The following is a 16,067-nucleotide window of genomic DNA, read 5'->3' as shown; positions in this document are numbered from 1 at the left end:
GATTTTCGTGTTTTGATCATGCTGGTCTCGGATAAATCTCGGGCAAGACATTTCCCACCAGAATCTCCAAAAAATCACTGATAAGATTGCCGATCATGCATCTGCACCTGTAAATTAAAAGTAGCATTGAAACGAAAACTACACGCGTCTGACCGCGATTTCTTCGTACCTCTAACTTAATATCTACCGCTAAAATGCTGATTGGCGTGTCGGGCAACATCTCTTCCGGAAAGAAAACTGTAAGGAAATACTTACAGTTAATGGGATTTGCTTATTTGACCGTGTCTGATAGCTATTCTGATCTTACTAATGGCGTCGATAAATGGTCTCTAGAACGTCCTGCTCCAGTTAAAACTCTGTACAGCTCGGATTTGCCAACTCCCCCTGAATCTGATACCCAACAAGAAACTCAAAAACGGGCTGATGGTGCTCTTGAACAGTTTCAGTCGATGGACCTTCTACTGGAATTCGCTACTGTAAACTGGTCAAACAACTACGTAGTGGAGATCTCTGATCTGAAGTCATTTAATGATCTGTGTAAAAGACCCTTCTTCCTCCATGTAGCAGTCGATGCTCCTGCTCTTCTGAGATGGGAACGGTATCAAGAAAAAACAAAACCTGGTTATCATCATGTGTTGACTTTCCAGGAATTTATAGCTGCTGGAGACAAGTACCTGTATGGCCCTGCTAGTGGAGCCCAACTACACAGTAAAGCTCAAGTCGTCATTGTCAATAATACTGACAGCATCACTGAGTTATACGTTAATATTGGCAAATTGAACCTGACTGATCCAACGAGATTACGGCCTTCTTGGGACGCTTACTTCATGCAATTGGCTGACTTGGCTGCTCTACGAAGTAATTGTATGAAACGAAGAGTCGGCTGTGTCATTGTCAAAGAAAAGAGAATAGTTGCTACTGGCTATAATGGAACTCCAAGAGGACTCGTCAATTGTAACGAAGGCGGGTGCAAACGGTGTAACCAAGCTCTGGGGTCGGGTGCTGGTCTCTCGACTTGTCTATGTTTGCATGCGGAAGAAAACGCTATCCTCGAAGCTGGCAGAGACCGTCTTGGTCTCGAGGCCATTATCTACTGTAACACATGCCCCTGTCTCACTTGTAGCATCAAAATCGTCCAAAGTGGCATCCGCGAAGTTGTCTATTCCCAGTCATACAGCATGGACTCCGAGTCCGCCAAAGTCCTCGAGGCCGGTGGTATCCTCCTCCGACAGTACACTCCTCCTAAACACGGCATTGTCATGAGCTAGCACGAACCATCTAAAAAATAGCATATTCTCTTTACATTGTTAAGGTCGCTACCTGCCTCCGGCGGCTGGGGCTCCGCCCCAGACCCCGTGGCTCCTGCTTCGCAGGAGATTGCTAGGATCGTACTGCGTGTGTCAATGTATACAGGAGTCAGTTTATTTGACAATTGTATTTATGTCTCGTGGTACTCGTAGGGACCAGGCTTCTCCTCGACAGGGAAGTCAAGGACTCCGTCGGGAACAACTTTGCCGTCGACACTCAATTCACCTCGAATGTTGTCTCCGGGAACAATGCTGCCAACACCCTTGGGTGTACCAGTGAGAATAATGTCTCCAGCTTCGAGAGTCATGACCGAGCTGACTGCCGACAGGATACGTGGGATACGGAACAGCATGAGGTTGGTGGAGTCTGATTGGCGCACTTCGCCGTTGACAAGAAGCTTCAAATGGGCATTGTGGGGGTCGGGTATCTGGGATTTAGGAATCAAAGGAGTCAATGGGCAGAATGTGTCGAAACCCTTGGCAATTGACCAGGGAAGACCCTTCTTCTTGGCCTCGTCTTGCACGTTACGAGCAGTCAGGTCTAAAGCCAGAGCGTATCCTTCAATAGCATCAATGGCTTCCTTTTCGCCAAAAGTCTCGGGATTGATGTTCTTGAGAGTCTTGTTGAGCACAACAGCCAATTCTAACTCATAATGGAGCTTGGTTCCCTTGGGACGCAGAATAGGACCCTGACCTGGAAGCAGCACCGAGCTGGTAGGCTTTAAAAAGAAAAAAGGTTGCGAAGGAGCGGAATTGCCGAGTTCCTTGATATGGTCGACGTAGTTCCGACCGATACAGAGGATTTTTCTAGCTCTCTGGATATAAGCAGTTGACATTTTGATAGATGTTATGAGAGATCAAGATGGACGCCGACATCGGCCTGACCTCTCATATTGTCGCAATTCGGACAGCCGCGTGATGCAGGGGTCGACACATCTGACTTGGCACCGGACCCTGCTCTCACTCACCATCACGGACCCCGAAAACTCCTGCGAAGCAGGAGCAACCAGGGTCTGGGGCGGAGCCCCAGCCGCCGGAGGCAGTGGGGACAGATAATAAAAATAATAATTTAGTAGTAATAAGTTAAGTCGGTATAGAAAAGACACTCCAGCCGGTGGAGAGCATGAGGTATCGTTGTCGTCGGTTGAGGGCATTAGTTAAAACCATCTGGGCCGTCGGTTGGTGTTGTCTTTGGTAGGAGTTTGTTTGGCGTTCCACCAGCGGGTAGCGGTTGTTGACGATTGAGATTGGGGTTTGCGGGCGTGTTTCCATTTGAAATCGGTGGATTTGCGGCGGTGGAGTTCAGAGTAGAATGTCTTCCATTTGCAGTGGATGTGCTTTCGTGCGTCGGCAACTCCTTTACTCAGTTTGACTTGATTAATTCGTGTCCTGAGATGACAGCTGTTCTGAGAAAGTGCTTTCAACTGTTGTTTGTTGGCAGAAAGTTTGTGGTTTGACAGTTTCGCATGGAGGTTCTTATAAATAAGCCGGGAGTTCTCAGCGCCAGAGTTAAGTGCTTGTTTCGTGCGAGAACTTACTCTGACAGCGGCTTCTCGTCCGTGTTCTACTAAGTACTTGCTGTTGGATATAATCCTCTGCTTGTAGTGTTCAGTATCGAATTCAGCCAGCCAGCTAGTGGTGATATGCCATGTGTCGGAAACAAACTCGTTGACAGCTTTGTTGGCATTTAATATAGCTTCGGCCGCGACATCTGCTGCATTGGACAGTGAATGTGATAGACTGTCAATGTAGGTAGGAAGCTGGTGGTATTCGATAATCACTGCTTTGCGATATACTTCGTATTGTCTTTGAGCTGCAATGTATGTAGGATCCAGAACGTATTTGTGAAGTCGTTCAGCCTGGGCAGAAACCTGAGAATTGACTGGTTCGAGTAGACTAGATACGTAGTCTGTGACAGCACGGGCATTTCTAGTGACTTTTTGGTTCAAACTGCGAAAGTCAAGTGTATTTCCATGTTTGCTGTGAGAACTTAGTTCCAAAGCGCGTCTTGACATCAGGTCTGCAGCAATATTGTAGCCGGCAGCCAGAGTGCTGACGGCAGTGGAAACTAAAAAATCTACTTCTTCACGTAGGGCAAGAAGGAACGTTTCCAAGGCAGCTATTCCATCCCACACCACCTCATTAAGAGCTTTGAAGGATGAATAGGCATGGCTGATGATAATGTCAGACACAGATGAAGATGAATGGAGTTGGATATCGTTTCTAGTCTTGGGGTGTCCTTCTTCTTGAGCCAATTTCTTCCAGACATTGCGCACCCGTTTGACTCTCTTGAGCGGTTTCTGGACCTGTTCTCTCACCGGTTGTAGCGAATTGCACTGAGCAAAGTATTCAAAGGGGAACGACAGAGCCATGTGGATATTGCGAGATACAATATCTTGACACCGTTCGGCACTAGTACTAAGCTGTGAGCTCATTGCGACTGACTTCGACTGCTGGTCTGTAGTAGTCGTGACCTCTACTACAAGTGGTTGTACTTTCGAAGCACTGGTTACAACGGTAGATGGGACTAGTCCAGTACTCCATTGTAATATCGTCGAACTAGGAGCTAAACTACTGGGTTGGATCTCGGAAATACTATTAGTGGGTAGTATACCACGACTGGCGGTAATATTGCTGTATACCATAAATAAAATCAATAAACCAATAAACCCAATAATTCTCTTCCACATACTCTTGAAAGTGAGGGCGATTTCCTTGATAGGCGGTTCTGTGGTTATCGACTTGAGCAGCTTGGGATACCGTTTGCCTTGAGTGTTTAACATGTGCTGGATATCCAAGACCTCGATAAACCGTAGTGCTCTACTGGGAACAGGTACAGACTTCCATTCCACAGTTGGCGTCGAAGCAGTGGCTTTAGAATCACTGGCTTTTACAGTTGTCAGCACAGGAATAGCACACCGTGGAGCACATTCAGAACCCAGTAAATGCCAATTGGCACTTTCAACTTCAACGGGAGCTAGAATCTCGTCAGACAAACAAATCGTAGGAATATTATGTTCCACGAGCAAATTATAAATGGGGACTGGGTTGAAATTGACATGTGATTCACCACACGAGTAATAGATGACAGCAATACTGTCGAATGAGAAGTCAGGTGAAGACGTATTAGAAGGGTCAAGCGTGGTTCCAAAAGAGTACCGAGGGTCAGCAATATAATTCTTAGTAGTAAATCTCGACTTGAAATCAGAGTTGATATCATGCTCACTCTCATCACTCGAACTAGTTACTTTGGGCTGGCAATAACAGAGATGAAGTCTGGTACCAGAGGCTTCCCACCGCAAACGAGAAGCTAGAATTCGAATGTTGTCCATGACATGGAGCTCATTTGTACCGAATCCAATGATATTCAGATCCGAGCTCTTTGATAGAACTCCAGACGAGGTTAAAGAACTGGCTGTTGAAGACGACGACAGAGACAGCGACGAAGACGAGCGGTCAGGTCGTGATTTAGAAGCTCGACTGAGATACGGGAAACCCACAGAGTTTCGCAGATACGTCCAGAACAGATTATGTTTGCCAATAGTCGAATCGACAGGGAGTATCAGTCTCTCTGTATAGACCGCAGCTACAGGATCAGATATGGCCCTAGCCTTACTGCTATCTTTAACTGTATCTGTAGCAGTATCTGTAGCAGTACCTTTAGTAATCTCCTCGGATATATCAGTTCTATCCCCAGTTTCATCCTCAATACTATCAGATGAGACAGAACCGGACTTTGACGAGAACAACTTACTCGACTTTCTCGCGGCAAGCAACTTACTAGCAAAATCAATCAGATAATTACTAGGCAGTGGCTTCACAATCAGATCTCTTGCAAATGCCAGCTCAGCCAGAGTCGACTTGACCTCGTCATCAGAGCCGCCATCATTGTCGTCATCGTCATCATCACTCGCTTCATCATTATCAACCTTATAATCATTACTCTCATTGCCGTCATTAGCAGTCTTATCAGAACTCGAACTTGTCTTTCTCCCACTATTCTTCATAACTCCCCTAGACACATCTCCAGAATCACAAACCGACATCCACGAAGCTAGTGACCCATCAGGAGTCCTCATCTGAGGCATCTTAAGAGTCGAATTGCTATTAGCAAGCGACATGGACGAAAGAGAAGGGTTCTCCAGAATAGCATGAGATGGATCCGACCCGGTCCTACCAGACAAATCCTTTCCCTCTTCATCGTCATCTCCATGATTACTGCTTGATCCAGACAACATATAATCAGGAGTATGGTTATCAGTGGCAGTATGTCTTCGAGGACCATCACGAGCAAACTCCTCAAACTCGCTCTCCTCCTCTTCATCGTCATCACTGCTTCTAGTAACACTGCTATTAGTAAACCGATCCGAGAACTCGTAGTCATAATCGTCCTCGACAAACGACTCATCGCCAGCATTGCTCGACGTATACTCGTCATCCAGGCTGCTCGAAGCATATGAAGTAGCCGACCCTGGTCCTAGACCGGCAGACGGTCTCTCTCGAGTGGGAGTCTGCAGCAGCGACGAGTCGACCAACCGACTACTGCTGCTGCTCCTACTTCTACTTATACTTCCATTTCCACCATTACTTCCGCCATTGCTGGTCCCACGAAGTTTCCGGCGACGAGACTTGTAACCTCTACCGTCTCCATTACCCTTATTACTCTCATTCTCGCCACCATCAGCATCGGTATCAGTATCGGTCTCCAGTCCATTGTTCGCACCAGAATTCGAACCCGAGGCAGCAGAATCAGGACCACCCGACCCCGACCCCGATCTCGAACCTCCAACCTCGACCCTGCTGCGACTGGCATTTCTCTTCTTCCCTGAATCAGCATCTTCGCTAGCACCACCACCAGCTGCGGCAGCAGCAGCATCAGCGGCATTTGACGGACCCTCACCATCGCCGCCACTGGCAACGCTCGATTCCGACATCGACGACGACATCGAAGACAGCGACGAAAACCCCAGATCGCCACTCAGCTCTTCATCCCCGTCATCCCCCGGCCGACCCACGATATCATACGACTCGTCCAAAGACGCCACTGACGACGTCGACTCTTCCATCTTCTTCTTCTTCTTCTCTCCTTCCACACCGTTAGAACACTTTCACATCCAGGGGGTGTGTGCCTCCGGCGGCTGGGGCGCTGCCCCAGACCCCGTGGCTCCTGCTTCGCAGGAGAAACAAACCACTGGGGACCCCCCTCGCCCGACTCGAGCGAAGCGAGAGGAGCAGCGGGGTCTGGGGCGGAGCCCCAGCCGCCGGAGGCAACACCCCCCCCCCCCCCCCCCCCCCCCACCAGTGGACCGACTTACAAAACAGCCAAATACGAACCGGTTCAATTGTAGTGTGTGATTTGTAGCCCAACAGCGGACAGAGGCAGTTGGTTATGAAGCAGGCAAAGGACGGGCTGAAGAAAGCGTAAATAAAGAGACGACGACGAACGGGGGTGGTAATTACTGATTCAGGCTGGAGCAAGGCTGTTTGCCGGCTGACTGGCTGTCAGGGAGATAGCCACTGATAACAGCAGGGCCTGCAGCGGCCTGCATCCCGCTGCGTCTCACGTTACCGGTTGCACACCGTTTTCGCCGGCCTGCTGCAGTCCTAAATTACATCCTGCGCTGCCTCACCCACAAGTGCTACATAATCCCGTGGCCGTGTCAGCATTAATTTCCGGGCTGGAAACTATGGACGAGGGTGGGGACTGCCTCCGGCGGCTGGGGCTCCGCCCCAGACCCTGGTTGCTCCTGCTTCGCAGGAGTTGGCGTGGGGAGGGGGTATTAGAGGGGGTGGGACGGAGTGTTAGAGGGGTGGGGGGAGTGGGTGAGGTGCGAATTTGGCGTTTTTGGCGGGTTTTGGCTGTTCTCTGGTTTGGTGGTGCTGCTTGGCCTGGAGCCGGCTGCCTGCCGCCAAACGCACCGATTATCCCCCCTCCTTCCTAGACCACGGCCGCCGCTGCTGCGTCGCCGCTTATCGTGCAGTGGCCGCCATCGCGCCCTAACCCGACCCTCCCCCTGACCCCGTTGCAATTGCCCTACTAATTCCGCTGGACCTTCTTTCTCGGGCTGGGGGTGCTGCCTCCGGCGGCTGGGGCGCTGCCCCAGACCCCGTGGCTCCTCTCGCTTCGCTCGAGTCGTTCACGTGGGGCCCCTCTGCCACCGCTCACCCACTCTCCACGGTCCAAGCCCCGACTCGAGCGAAGCGAGAGGAGCAACCAGGGTCTGGGGCGGATCCCCAGCCGCCGGAGGCAGAACCCACCCCTGTAGAGTGATGTCAACGCGAGTCCCGGTTAGGTAACCCGGGTTGCTGCTGGTGATGTACATTGCGGTCGCGCTCGTGACTGGTGGTGGTAGGGGTCTGAGAGGGTCGGGGGTAGAAAAAAAAGAGGAGTGAGAAGGTGGAGGAGGGGGAGGTGAAGGGGGGTTTAGTCGCATTCCAAGGGGCGGGTCGGGCTCATCGCAGGCCGTTAGCGGAGCGTCGTTTTGGGGTAGCTTGCCCCGCTGGATCTGCGGGGTCGGCATGCACCCGCGATTGGTTCATTGCACGATAACGACTGGCTGCTGATGCCCCACCAGACGCACCAGACGCACCAGATGCTCCAGCCGCTCGAACTCGAGCTCGCTATCAGTGTGTCGGAGTTGGGTGGTTCAGTCGGACTTGAACGGAGTTGAATGGGGTCAAATGGGGGTTTTCGGTGGGTATTGGGGGATGTTTGGGTAGGATTCGGGTAAATTGACTGTAAAAAGGGGAATTTGCGGCTGGATCAGGTTTCTTGATCCATCTGACCCCCTCCTGCCTGCTCATCTCTCGCTAATGTTCCATACCGCCCGCGATCGGTGCTGTAGCTGGCGGACGACCTAACCCATGCCGTATATATTATCTGATCTGGCGATCACTGTTTGTTCTATTATCCTACATTTTTCACCCAGATCAGTCCGAGTCTACAAAACTCGATTGCGATTTTTTGTTTTTAGTGTGAATCTCGAATTAGTCACCGATTGTTGAGGGGCAGTTGGTATTTAATTGCGATTGTTTCTCGTTCGTCGTTGCTAGGTTTTTGTTGGTTCTGATTGTATATGTTCAACGTTCGGTAGTCGATATTGGATTGGTACGGTTGATAACAGTGGTCTCGATTTTGTCAATTTTGTTTTAATTTTTTTTCTGGTTGATTGGTAGTGTATCTGCTGTTTGGTTGGATTTTGATACTGCATTCGTTAGTAACGAGTCGTTTGACATTGATCCTGATTTTTGTTGGTATTGGTACATCTGCCTCATCAGTTTAACTAGGTTTAGTCGGTTAGGTGATTAGTTCTCGACAGGTCAGCGATTTTTTGCTAGGTTTTTCGGCTGTTCATTTTGTCGACTTTTTCTTTTGTGACAGGTACCAATTGGCATTGCTGGCAGGTGGTTTCTCTTGTTTTTTTATCAGTTTCAGGTTTCGGCTCGATATTTCTGTTATTTGGTTATCGATAGAGCTGGCACAACTTATTTTCTGGCGATAGTAAATTATTCTTGATAGATCTGTGTGATTGAGGTTGAGAAAGTCTAGAATTGTATTTGTTTTGTCATGTCTGCTTCAGATTCCGTGTCCCCTGACTCTCCTCTGCCTGTGTCTCCGGATTCTGTGTCTCCCGATGATACCGCTTCTTTGAACAGTGGCTCCTCTTCTCAGGGGTCCGGCGGTGACGACCCTCTGCTACCACCTCCTGCCACTGATGATGAACCTATTTTGTGGAGACAACCAAAATTAATTGATAACACTGCTGATTCAGCTGCAAATGGCAATGGGTCGGCGAAATCTGGAAAGCATCACCAACGTCATATTTCGTTTGACAAGTCGGTCAATAAGAATGATGGGCCCTCTTCATCCAATCCTGCTACTGTTGTATTAACATCTGGAGTCAATGCTAAACATCACCGTCGTTCTTCATCATCAGAAATTGATCCTTATTCTACACCGGCTGTTTATTACAACCCCGAATCAGAAAAGAAGTCGATTCGACTGCTGCGGTCTCGTACTCTGTCTACTGTGGACAGAAGCAGTAGCGACCGTAAGAAGTGGCTTCCAAGAAGAAGAGGTTCAAAGGATGAACAATTGGGTCCTAAGAAACTTCTTATTCATGTGGATACTACTTTGAAGAGATTGCTAGAATCCGAAGACACTGATCAAAATGCACAAATTACTATCGAGGATGACGGTCCTAAAGTGCTTGAAGTAGGCACTGCTAATTCCAATGGTTATAACACCACTGAGATCAGAGGTACCTATCAATTGTCGAATCTTTTGCAAGAACTTACGTTGGCCAAAAGGTTTGGTAGAAAATATATCATTTTAGACGAGCAGAGACTCACTGAAAATCCCGTTGCTCGTTTACAAAGACTCATTTCTAAAGAATTCTGGAACGCCCTTACTCGTAAAATCGATTCTTCCACTATTGAAACCATTGCACTCGATCCTAAATCACGCTCGGATGACAAACGTCCAAGAGTATACATTCCATTTTCGGAAAAGAAACAGTTTATTTTCTACTCTGAAATCGCTAAGAAAAATCCCAAGCTTGATTTACAAGTCGAATACTTGCCAGAAAATATCACTGCCGACTATGTCAAGTCTATTAATGACAAACCGGGTCTTCTGGCTTTAGCACTCGACGAAACTGTTGATGAAAACGGTAACGAGTCGTACGTGGGTGTGCCATATGTCGTTCCTGGAGGTCGGTTCAACGAGCTTTACGGCTGGGATTCTTATATGGAATCACTAGGTCTTCTGGTGGATAATCGAGTCGATCTAGCTAAAGGAATGGTTATCAACTTCTGTTACGAAATCAAGCATTACGGTAAGATTCTCAATGCCAATCGTTCATACTATTTGACCCGTTCACAACCACCATTCCTCACTGATATGGCTTTGCGAGTGTATGAAAAAATTAAATACACCAATGGGGCACTTGATTTCTTAGCAGATTCTATGAGAGCTGCTATCAAAGAATACAAAACTGTATGGACAGCCGAACCACGACTCGATCCTGTCACTGGACTTTCCCGCTACCGTCCTGACGGTAAAGGCATTCCTCCAGAGACTGAAGCCAGTCATTTCGAGCATTTATTGTTCCCATTCTGTAAACGGTACCGAATGTCGTTTGAGGAATTCCAACAAAAGTATAACGATGGTGAGATCCACGAGCCCACTTTGGACGAGTACTTCTTACACGACAGAGCTGTCCGTGAATCCGGTCACGACACCACCTACCGATTCGAAGGAATCTGTGCCGACCTCGCCACTATCGATCTCAACAGCTTGCTTTACAAGTACGAGACAGATATTGCTCACACCATTCGGAACATGTTTGATGATAAATTAACCATGGAAGACGGTACAGTTGAAACATCTGCCATTTGGGACCGTCGTGCTCGTAAGAGACGCATCCTCATTGACAAGTACATGTGGGACGAATCACAAGGAATGTATTTCGACTATGACACCAAACTTCGTCGTCGTCACACCTACGAGTCAGCTACAACATTCTGGGCTCTCTGGGCTGGACTCGCTTCGACAAAACAAGCTGTTCGTATGGTCGAAGAGTCACTTCCCAAGTTTGAAGTGTTTGGTGGTCTTGTGTCTGGAACACTGGCCTCTCGAGGAGAAACCGGACTCAACAGACCCAACCGACAATGGGATTATCCGTACGGATGGGCTCCACAACAAATTCTCGCGTGGGTTGGACTCATGCGATACGGATATGAAGAAGAAGCCCAACGACTCATCTACCGATGGCTGTTCATGATCACTAAAGCATTTGTCGACTACAACGGTGTTGTTGTCGAAAAATATAACGTGACCTCTCCTGAAGACCCACACCGTGTCGATGCCGAGTACGGCAACCAGGGCCTGGGTTTCAAGGGAGTGGCCACCGAAGGATTCGGTTGGGTCAATGCCTCATACGTCTACGGTCTCTCACTCCTCTCTAGCCGATTCCGACGTGTCCTAGGAGCACTCACCCCACCCGACGTGTTCTTCTCTGCCCTCCGTCGCGAAGATGACGAAGACGCCGAGACCCTCGACATCGACGGCCTCGACATCGGCTCTGTCGCCAAAGCCATTAACCACTCTTAATAATCTAATCTACTCCTCTTGCTACTATCGGCCCACCTGCCTCCGGCGGCTGGGGCTCCGCCCCAGACCCTGGTAGTGCTCGCTTCGCGAGCTCTCTAAAAGATTTCATAACATAAATTTTGAGTGAAAATTCTACCTTCTGAATTGAACTCCAGAATTATGAATTCCAGCAAAATTTCAACCTGATTTCTTATTTCAATTTAACTTGGAGGGACTTCTATTAGAATGATTTGTGGAAAATTCTTTGTGATTGTATGCTTCAGATCCAACTTCGCGTACAATTTAGATAACAGTTTACAGGAAGTTGCAAACGTACCTAGAAAGCCAAGCTTCCAGATCTTTTCCCAAATTCGAGAGATTGATCGTTCGGAAATCTTCAACACAGTCGCATAGTAAGTGAGCTCTTCAGTTGATTCGACTGGTACAATCAGTAGCTCTTAATCCTTTAAGTTGGCAGACTGGATGATTATAAATTTGACATCAGATATAAATGACATGGCAACTGTTGTGCTCGCTTCCTAAACCGTGTAAAGAAATCTTTGTTTATGAATATAAATTTCGAGCTTGATCTCGTGGACTTCTGGAAGCTGAATACTATTAAGAGAATCCGAACAGAAAACAGAATATTAATGGGGGACTCCACTCGCTTCCAATCCTGGTTCCCGAGTCCTTGGAGCTCGCGAAGCGAGCACAACCAGGGTCTGGGGCGGAGCCCCAGCCGCCGGAGGCAGCACGAGGTAGGGTGGACATGCAAAGTATTTATATTATACATGAGGAGGGGGTCAGGCCATTTTCTGCTGCTCGAGACGGCCGACGTCGTGGTGGAGCTCGGCCACACGGTTGCCGAGACTCATAAATAGTTGGTACTCTTCTTGTAAAGCGGCCACGATATTGTTGACGTTGGCATAGCCGTCGACACTGTCGAGCTCGGCAGCATCGACGCCTTTTTCCACTTCGGTGATAATGGCAGCCAGTTCGTGGAGCCGGTTGCCGAACTCTTCGATCTTGTGGTTGAAGTACGGGGCCAGTTGGTCGACTTTACGGCCTCCCAACTTAGCAGCTCCGGCGGCTGGATTGTTACCGTACGTCGAGTTCGATAAAAGAGACTGACCTCCAGAAAGTCCTCGGATATTGCCGAGAAGTTGGAAACACAGCTCGGCGTCATGAACAGCAGTCTCGGCTAGTTTCTTGATATTGGTGAGAACACGGTCGTCGTATTTCAGAGCTTCTTTAGTTGTCGAGAGTTTTCGGGTCAGCAGCTCAACGTCTCGTGGAATACTGCGAATCATCTCGTCTTGAGAGTCCTGATTGGCTTTAAGCTCTTCACACACTCGTCCTTGCGATGTAATATAATCATTAAGTGCCTCGAGTTCTTTCTGAGCTGCTTCAGGCAAGTCACTAGGTCGTGTTAACAGTGTAATTTCTTGTGTAGGTTGTTGTAATTGTTGTTGTTGCTGCTGCTGCTGTTGTGGTGTTTGGAATGAGCTGCCAAGACCGAAACTGGGGGTTCCAGTAGAAGGCTGAGTCAAACCGCCGCCAAAAAGTGGTCTGGCTGTGGTACTAGTATTAGTAGCACTGCCAAACAATCCAGTACTGGTTGTTGGAGCAGCAGGAGTGTTTAATCCGCCAAACAGTGGTTTCTGAGCAGTAGTAGCAGCCGGTGCTGCTCCAAACAGCGATGTCTGAGGCTGTTGTTGCTGCTGTTGTTGTGGCTGTCCAAACAACGACGTCGTCTGTTGAGGCTGTTGTTGCTGTTGTTGTGTATTAGTTCCAAATAAAGACGTTGTAGCTTGTTGTTGTGGTTGTTGTTGTTGCTGAGGTTGACCGAACAGAGACGTCGTCTGTTGCTGTTGCTGCTGCTGTTGTGGTTGGCCGAAAAGACCAGTTCCAGTGGTAGCTGTATTTGTAGTATTGTTTCCAAACAGGCCAGTACCAGTGGTAGCAGCAGGTTTAGTGCCAAAAAGACCGCCAGTCGATTGAGCCTGAGTGTTTGAACCAAACAACCCAGTACCAGTTCCAGCACCAGCAGCATTATTCGAGCCAAACAGGCCAGTTCCGGTGTTTCCAGTGGCTGTAGAAGTTGGGGCGCCAAAAGGAGACGCCGTCTGTTGAACAGGTTTATTTTGACCAAACAAACCGCCACCAGTGTTCGCACCAGCAGCAGCACCGAATCCAGAGCCCGTGTTAGTATTACCACCCAAACTGAACCCTGTAGACCCGGTTCCAGCGCCGAAACCGCCCGTATTCGTGGCACCTCCGAACCCGGTGTTGGCGCCAAACGCGCCGGTCCCGGCATTATTCGCCGTCTGAGTCGATCCAAACATTTTTCTGCTCTCAAAACCACACTCGAACTCGACCTTTCTCGTTCTCGAGTTTTGTTTACAATCGCAACATGCATCGTGCACCAAATATTTCATGAAGCGGCTCACGCGCCGCACGTCCCACTTGGGGGTTCTCAGGGGGGGTCTGCCTCCGGCGGCTGGGGCAGAGCCCCAGACCCCGTGGCTCCTCTCGCTTCGCTCGAGTCGTTTCGTCGACGGTCCCAGCACCGAGTAATTCCCCCACAGAACGACTCGAGCGCAGCGAGAGGAGCCACGGGGTCTGGGGCGCAGCCACGGGGTCTGGGGCGCAGCCCCAGCCGCCGGAGGCAGCACCCACTCCCCGGAGGGTTCATGGTAGAATACAATTGTTATTTATACAGATGGGGTGGTGTTGAAGAGGGTGGGGAGGTTGGCAAGAGCGAGGTCGCGGTCCGTTGTGGACCGGAAAGCGAGGAAAGTGCTGCCTTTTTGCGATTCAGAGGAGTTGTCGGAGGGTCGAGGGTCGGTCGCGAGTCGGATGTTGAGAGCGGATTCGATGGTTTGGCGGATTTCGGGCATGGCGAGGTCGGTGGGGAGGTGTACGTGTTCTTCGATCCAGGTCGAGGCTGTGATGACGTCAACGTGGTTGGGAATGATGTACAGCCATTGCGAGAAGCTGTCGTCGAAGGTGTCGACAGGGTCGACGAGGTAGACTCGGACTTCTTTGCGGTTATCGATTTTGCGTTCAATGGCAACCACACCGGTCTTTTTCAGCTTTCGGTTGATTCGTGCCTGGAGAATACCGCGGTTTCGGATCTTCTGGTCGTCGCTTCGTCGCACAAGCACGTATGGTGTTCCGGGTGGTGGAGCGTCAAAAGAGGCTCCTGAGTCGGCCACAGGAGATGCTGAGCCCGATTTGTGTCTGTGTTTGCTCTTGTCATCACTGGAATACTCGTTTCCATCCACTTCTATATCGCCAAGTGTATCGTGCTCCTCGTCAAATGAAACCTCACCAGCACCAGTTCTGGTGGATTCATTGCTGTTACCACTGGCCCTGATACTGCGGCTACTACCCCCTTGGATATTAGTATTATTGCTGTTATTACTGTTGTTGTTGCTGTTGCTGCTGTTGCTGCTGTTGCTACTGTTATTAGTTCCACTACTACTGTGACTGGAGTTGCTGCTGCTATTATTATTTCGAGTAGAGCTGTTTTCAGGGCTCCTCGTTTTGTTGATTTGCTGCGACACCGACCGGAGAATGTTCTTGGAGTAGATCTCAAACAGCTTTTCCTGTTCAGTGAGTATCTCTTTGAACTCTCGATCAAGCCCTTTCTTCTGCTGGCTGTCTTCTAGCAAAGACACTCGTCGCGACAGGTGTTCAATCGAGATGTTCTGTTCTTTGATTTGCTGACTGACCTTGTCACAGAAGGCTGTCAGTTGCCGAGTCAGTCTCGTCTCGATATCTTTCAGACTCTGAGGACTGCTTTTATCTTTTTCGCGTTCTCTTTCGCGATCTCGTTCTCGTTCTCTTTCTCTTTCTCTGTCACGATCGCGATCTCTGTCTCGTTCTCGTTCACGGTCACGTTCGCGTTCACGACCAGTTAGACCACCGCGTCGACCTTTCTTTTTCGTGGGTGTGTCAGACTCGACAGCCGGGTCTGTTGCACCTGGCTGAGGAGTTCTTCTGGTAGGAGTTTTCGAGTAACTAGCACTTCGATCGATACCTGCTAATCTAATGATACCAGAAGTTGATGAAGCAGCTGACAGTCTTGGAGCCGAAGCGACTGCAGGAACTGAACCAGACGAAGACGACGAAGACGATAGAAACCCGTTTTCATGACTGACTCGTCGAAGTTCATATTCCGATTCTCTAGCATGGCCATGAACATGAGCATGATGACCAGGTTCAGGACTCGAGCTGGTGGTTGAGCTGGGTCCGCTACTTGCCGACCTGTAGATCCCAATCTGCGGTGCCCTACCTGATCGAGCCTCGACATTCGCAGCTGGAGCCCGTGCAAACGACTGTTCATTGAGACTCATATCAGATAACGAGGTCGACCGCCGTCTCGTTAGCGGCCGAGCGTCTTCTTCATAATATACACCAAACAAATTCATCGTTTCACCAACAAAATTCCGTCCAAAGGGTAAATAGCAGGAAATGAACCTTGTGAACCCAGCAATCGCATACAAAGGCGTAGATCGAGGGTGCCAAGTGGTTGCAGGCGTTCATGCATGTTACGTCTAAAGTCCCCTGAAAATACCCGTTATAGAACTGACAACCGATCCTGAAACATCCGTGGCCCGCACCAAAGCTAATCCTCTTTTTTCACTTCCATCTTCGTTCTA

At 49.2% G+C, this 16,067-nt stretch overlaps 5 protein-coding genes across 5 annotated transcripts; 2 read left to right on the top strand and 3 right to left on the bottom strand.

Annotated features, from left to right (window-relative positions):
* Positions 1 to 194: 194 nt before the first annotated feature.
* DCD1 (Dcd1p) lies at positions 195 to 1,268 on the top strand (the record flags this gene model as incomplete). The annotated part of the gene is made up of 1 exon (XM_018880873.1): positions 195 to 1,268. The coding sequence occupies one exon, from the start codon at positions 195 to 197 to the stop codon at positions 1,266 to 1,268; it is 1,074 nt and encodes a 357-aa protein (XP_018734623.1).
* Positions 1,269 to 1,438: 170 nt separating this feature from the next.
* On the bottom strand, positions 1,439 to 2,143 carry FMP41 (Fmp41p; the record flags this gene model as incomplete). Its single annotated transcript, XM_018880862.1, has 1 exon — positions 1,439 to 2,143. The coding sequence occupies one exon, from the start codon at positions 2,141 to 2,143 to the stop codon at positions 1,439 to 1,441; it is 705 nt and encodes a 234-aa protein (XP_018734622.1).
* Positions 2,144 to 8,874: 6,731 nt separating this feature from the next.
* On the top strand, positions 8,875 to 11,421 carry NTH1 (alpha,alpha-trehalase NTH1; the record flags this gene model as incomplete). Its single annotated transcript, XM_018880851.1, has 1 exon — positions 8,875 to 11,421. The coding sequence occupies one exon, from the start codon at positions 8,875 to 8,877 to the stop codon at positions 11,419 to 11,421; it is 2,547 nt and encodes an 848-aa protein (XP_018734621.1).
* Positions 11,422 to 12,203: 782 nt separating this feature from the next.
* On the bottom strand, positions 12,204 to 13,745 carry NUP49 (FG-nucleoporin NUP49; the record flags this gene model as incomplete). Its single annotated transcript, XM_018880841.1, has 1 exon — positions 12,204 to 13,745. One exon carries the CDS (start codon positions 13,743 to 13,745, stop codon positions 12,204 to 12,206), a length of 1,542 nt encoding a protein of 513 aa, XP_018734620.1.
* Positions 13,746 to 14,114: 369 nt separating this feature from the next.
* On the bottom strand, positions 14,115 to 15,761 carry AWJ20_380 (uncharacterized protein; the record flags this gene model as incomplete). Its single annotated transcript, XM_018880831.1, has 1 exon — positions 14,115 to 15,761. The coding sequence occupies one exon, from the start codon at positions 15,759 to 15,761 to the stop codon at positions 14,115 to 14,117; it is 1,647 nt and encodes a 548-aa protein (XP_018734619.1).
* Positions 15,762 to 16,067: the final 306 nt, after the last annotated feature.

The sequence above is a fragment of the Sugiyamaella lignohabitans genome, chromosome A (assembly GCF_001640025.1).
Source record: "Sugiyamaella lignohabitans strain CBS 10342 chromosome A, complete sequence".
Classification (NCBI taxonomy): Eukaryota; Fungi; Ascomycota; class Dipodascomycetes; order Dipodascales; family Trichomonascaceae; genus Sugiyamaella; species Sugiyamaella lignohabitans.
This window is presented reverse-complemented; position numbering and strand designations above follow the sequence as displayed.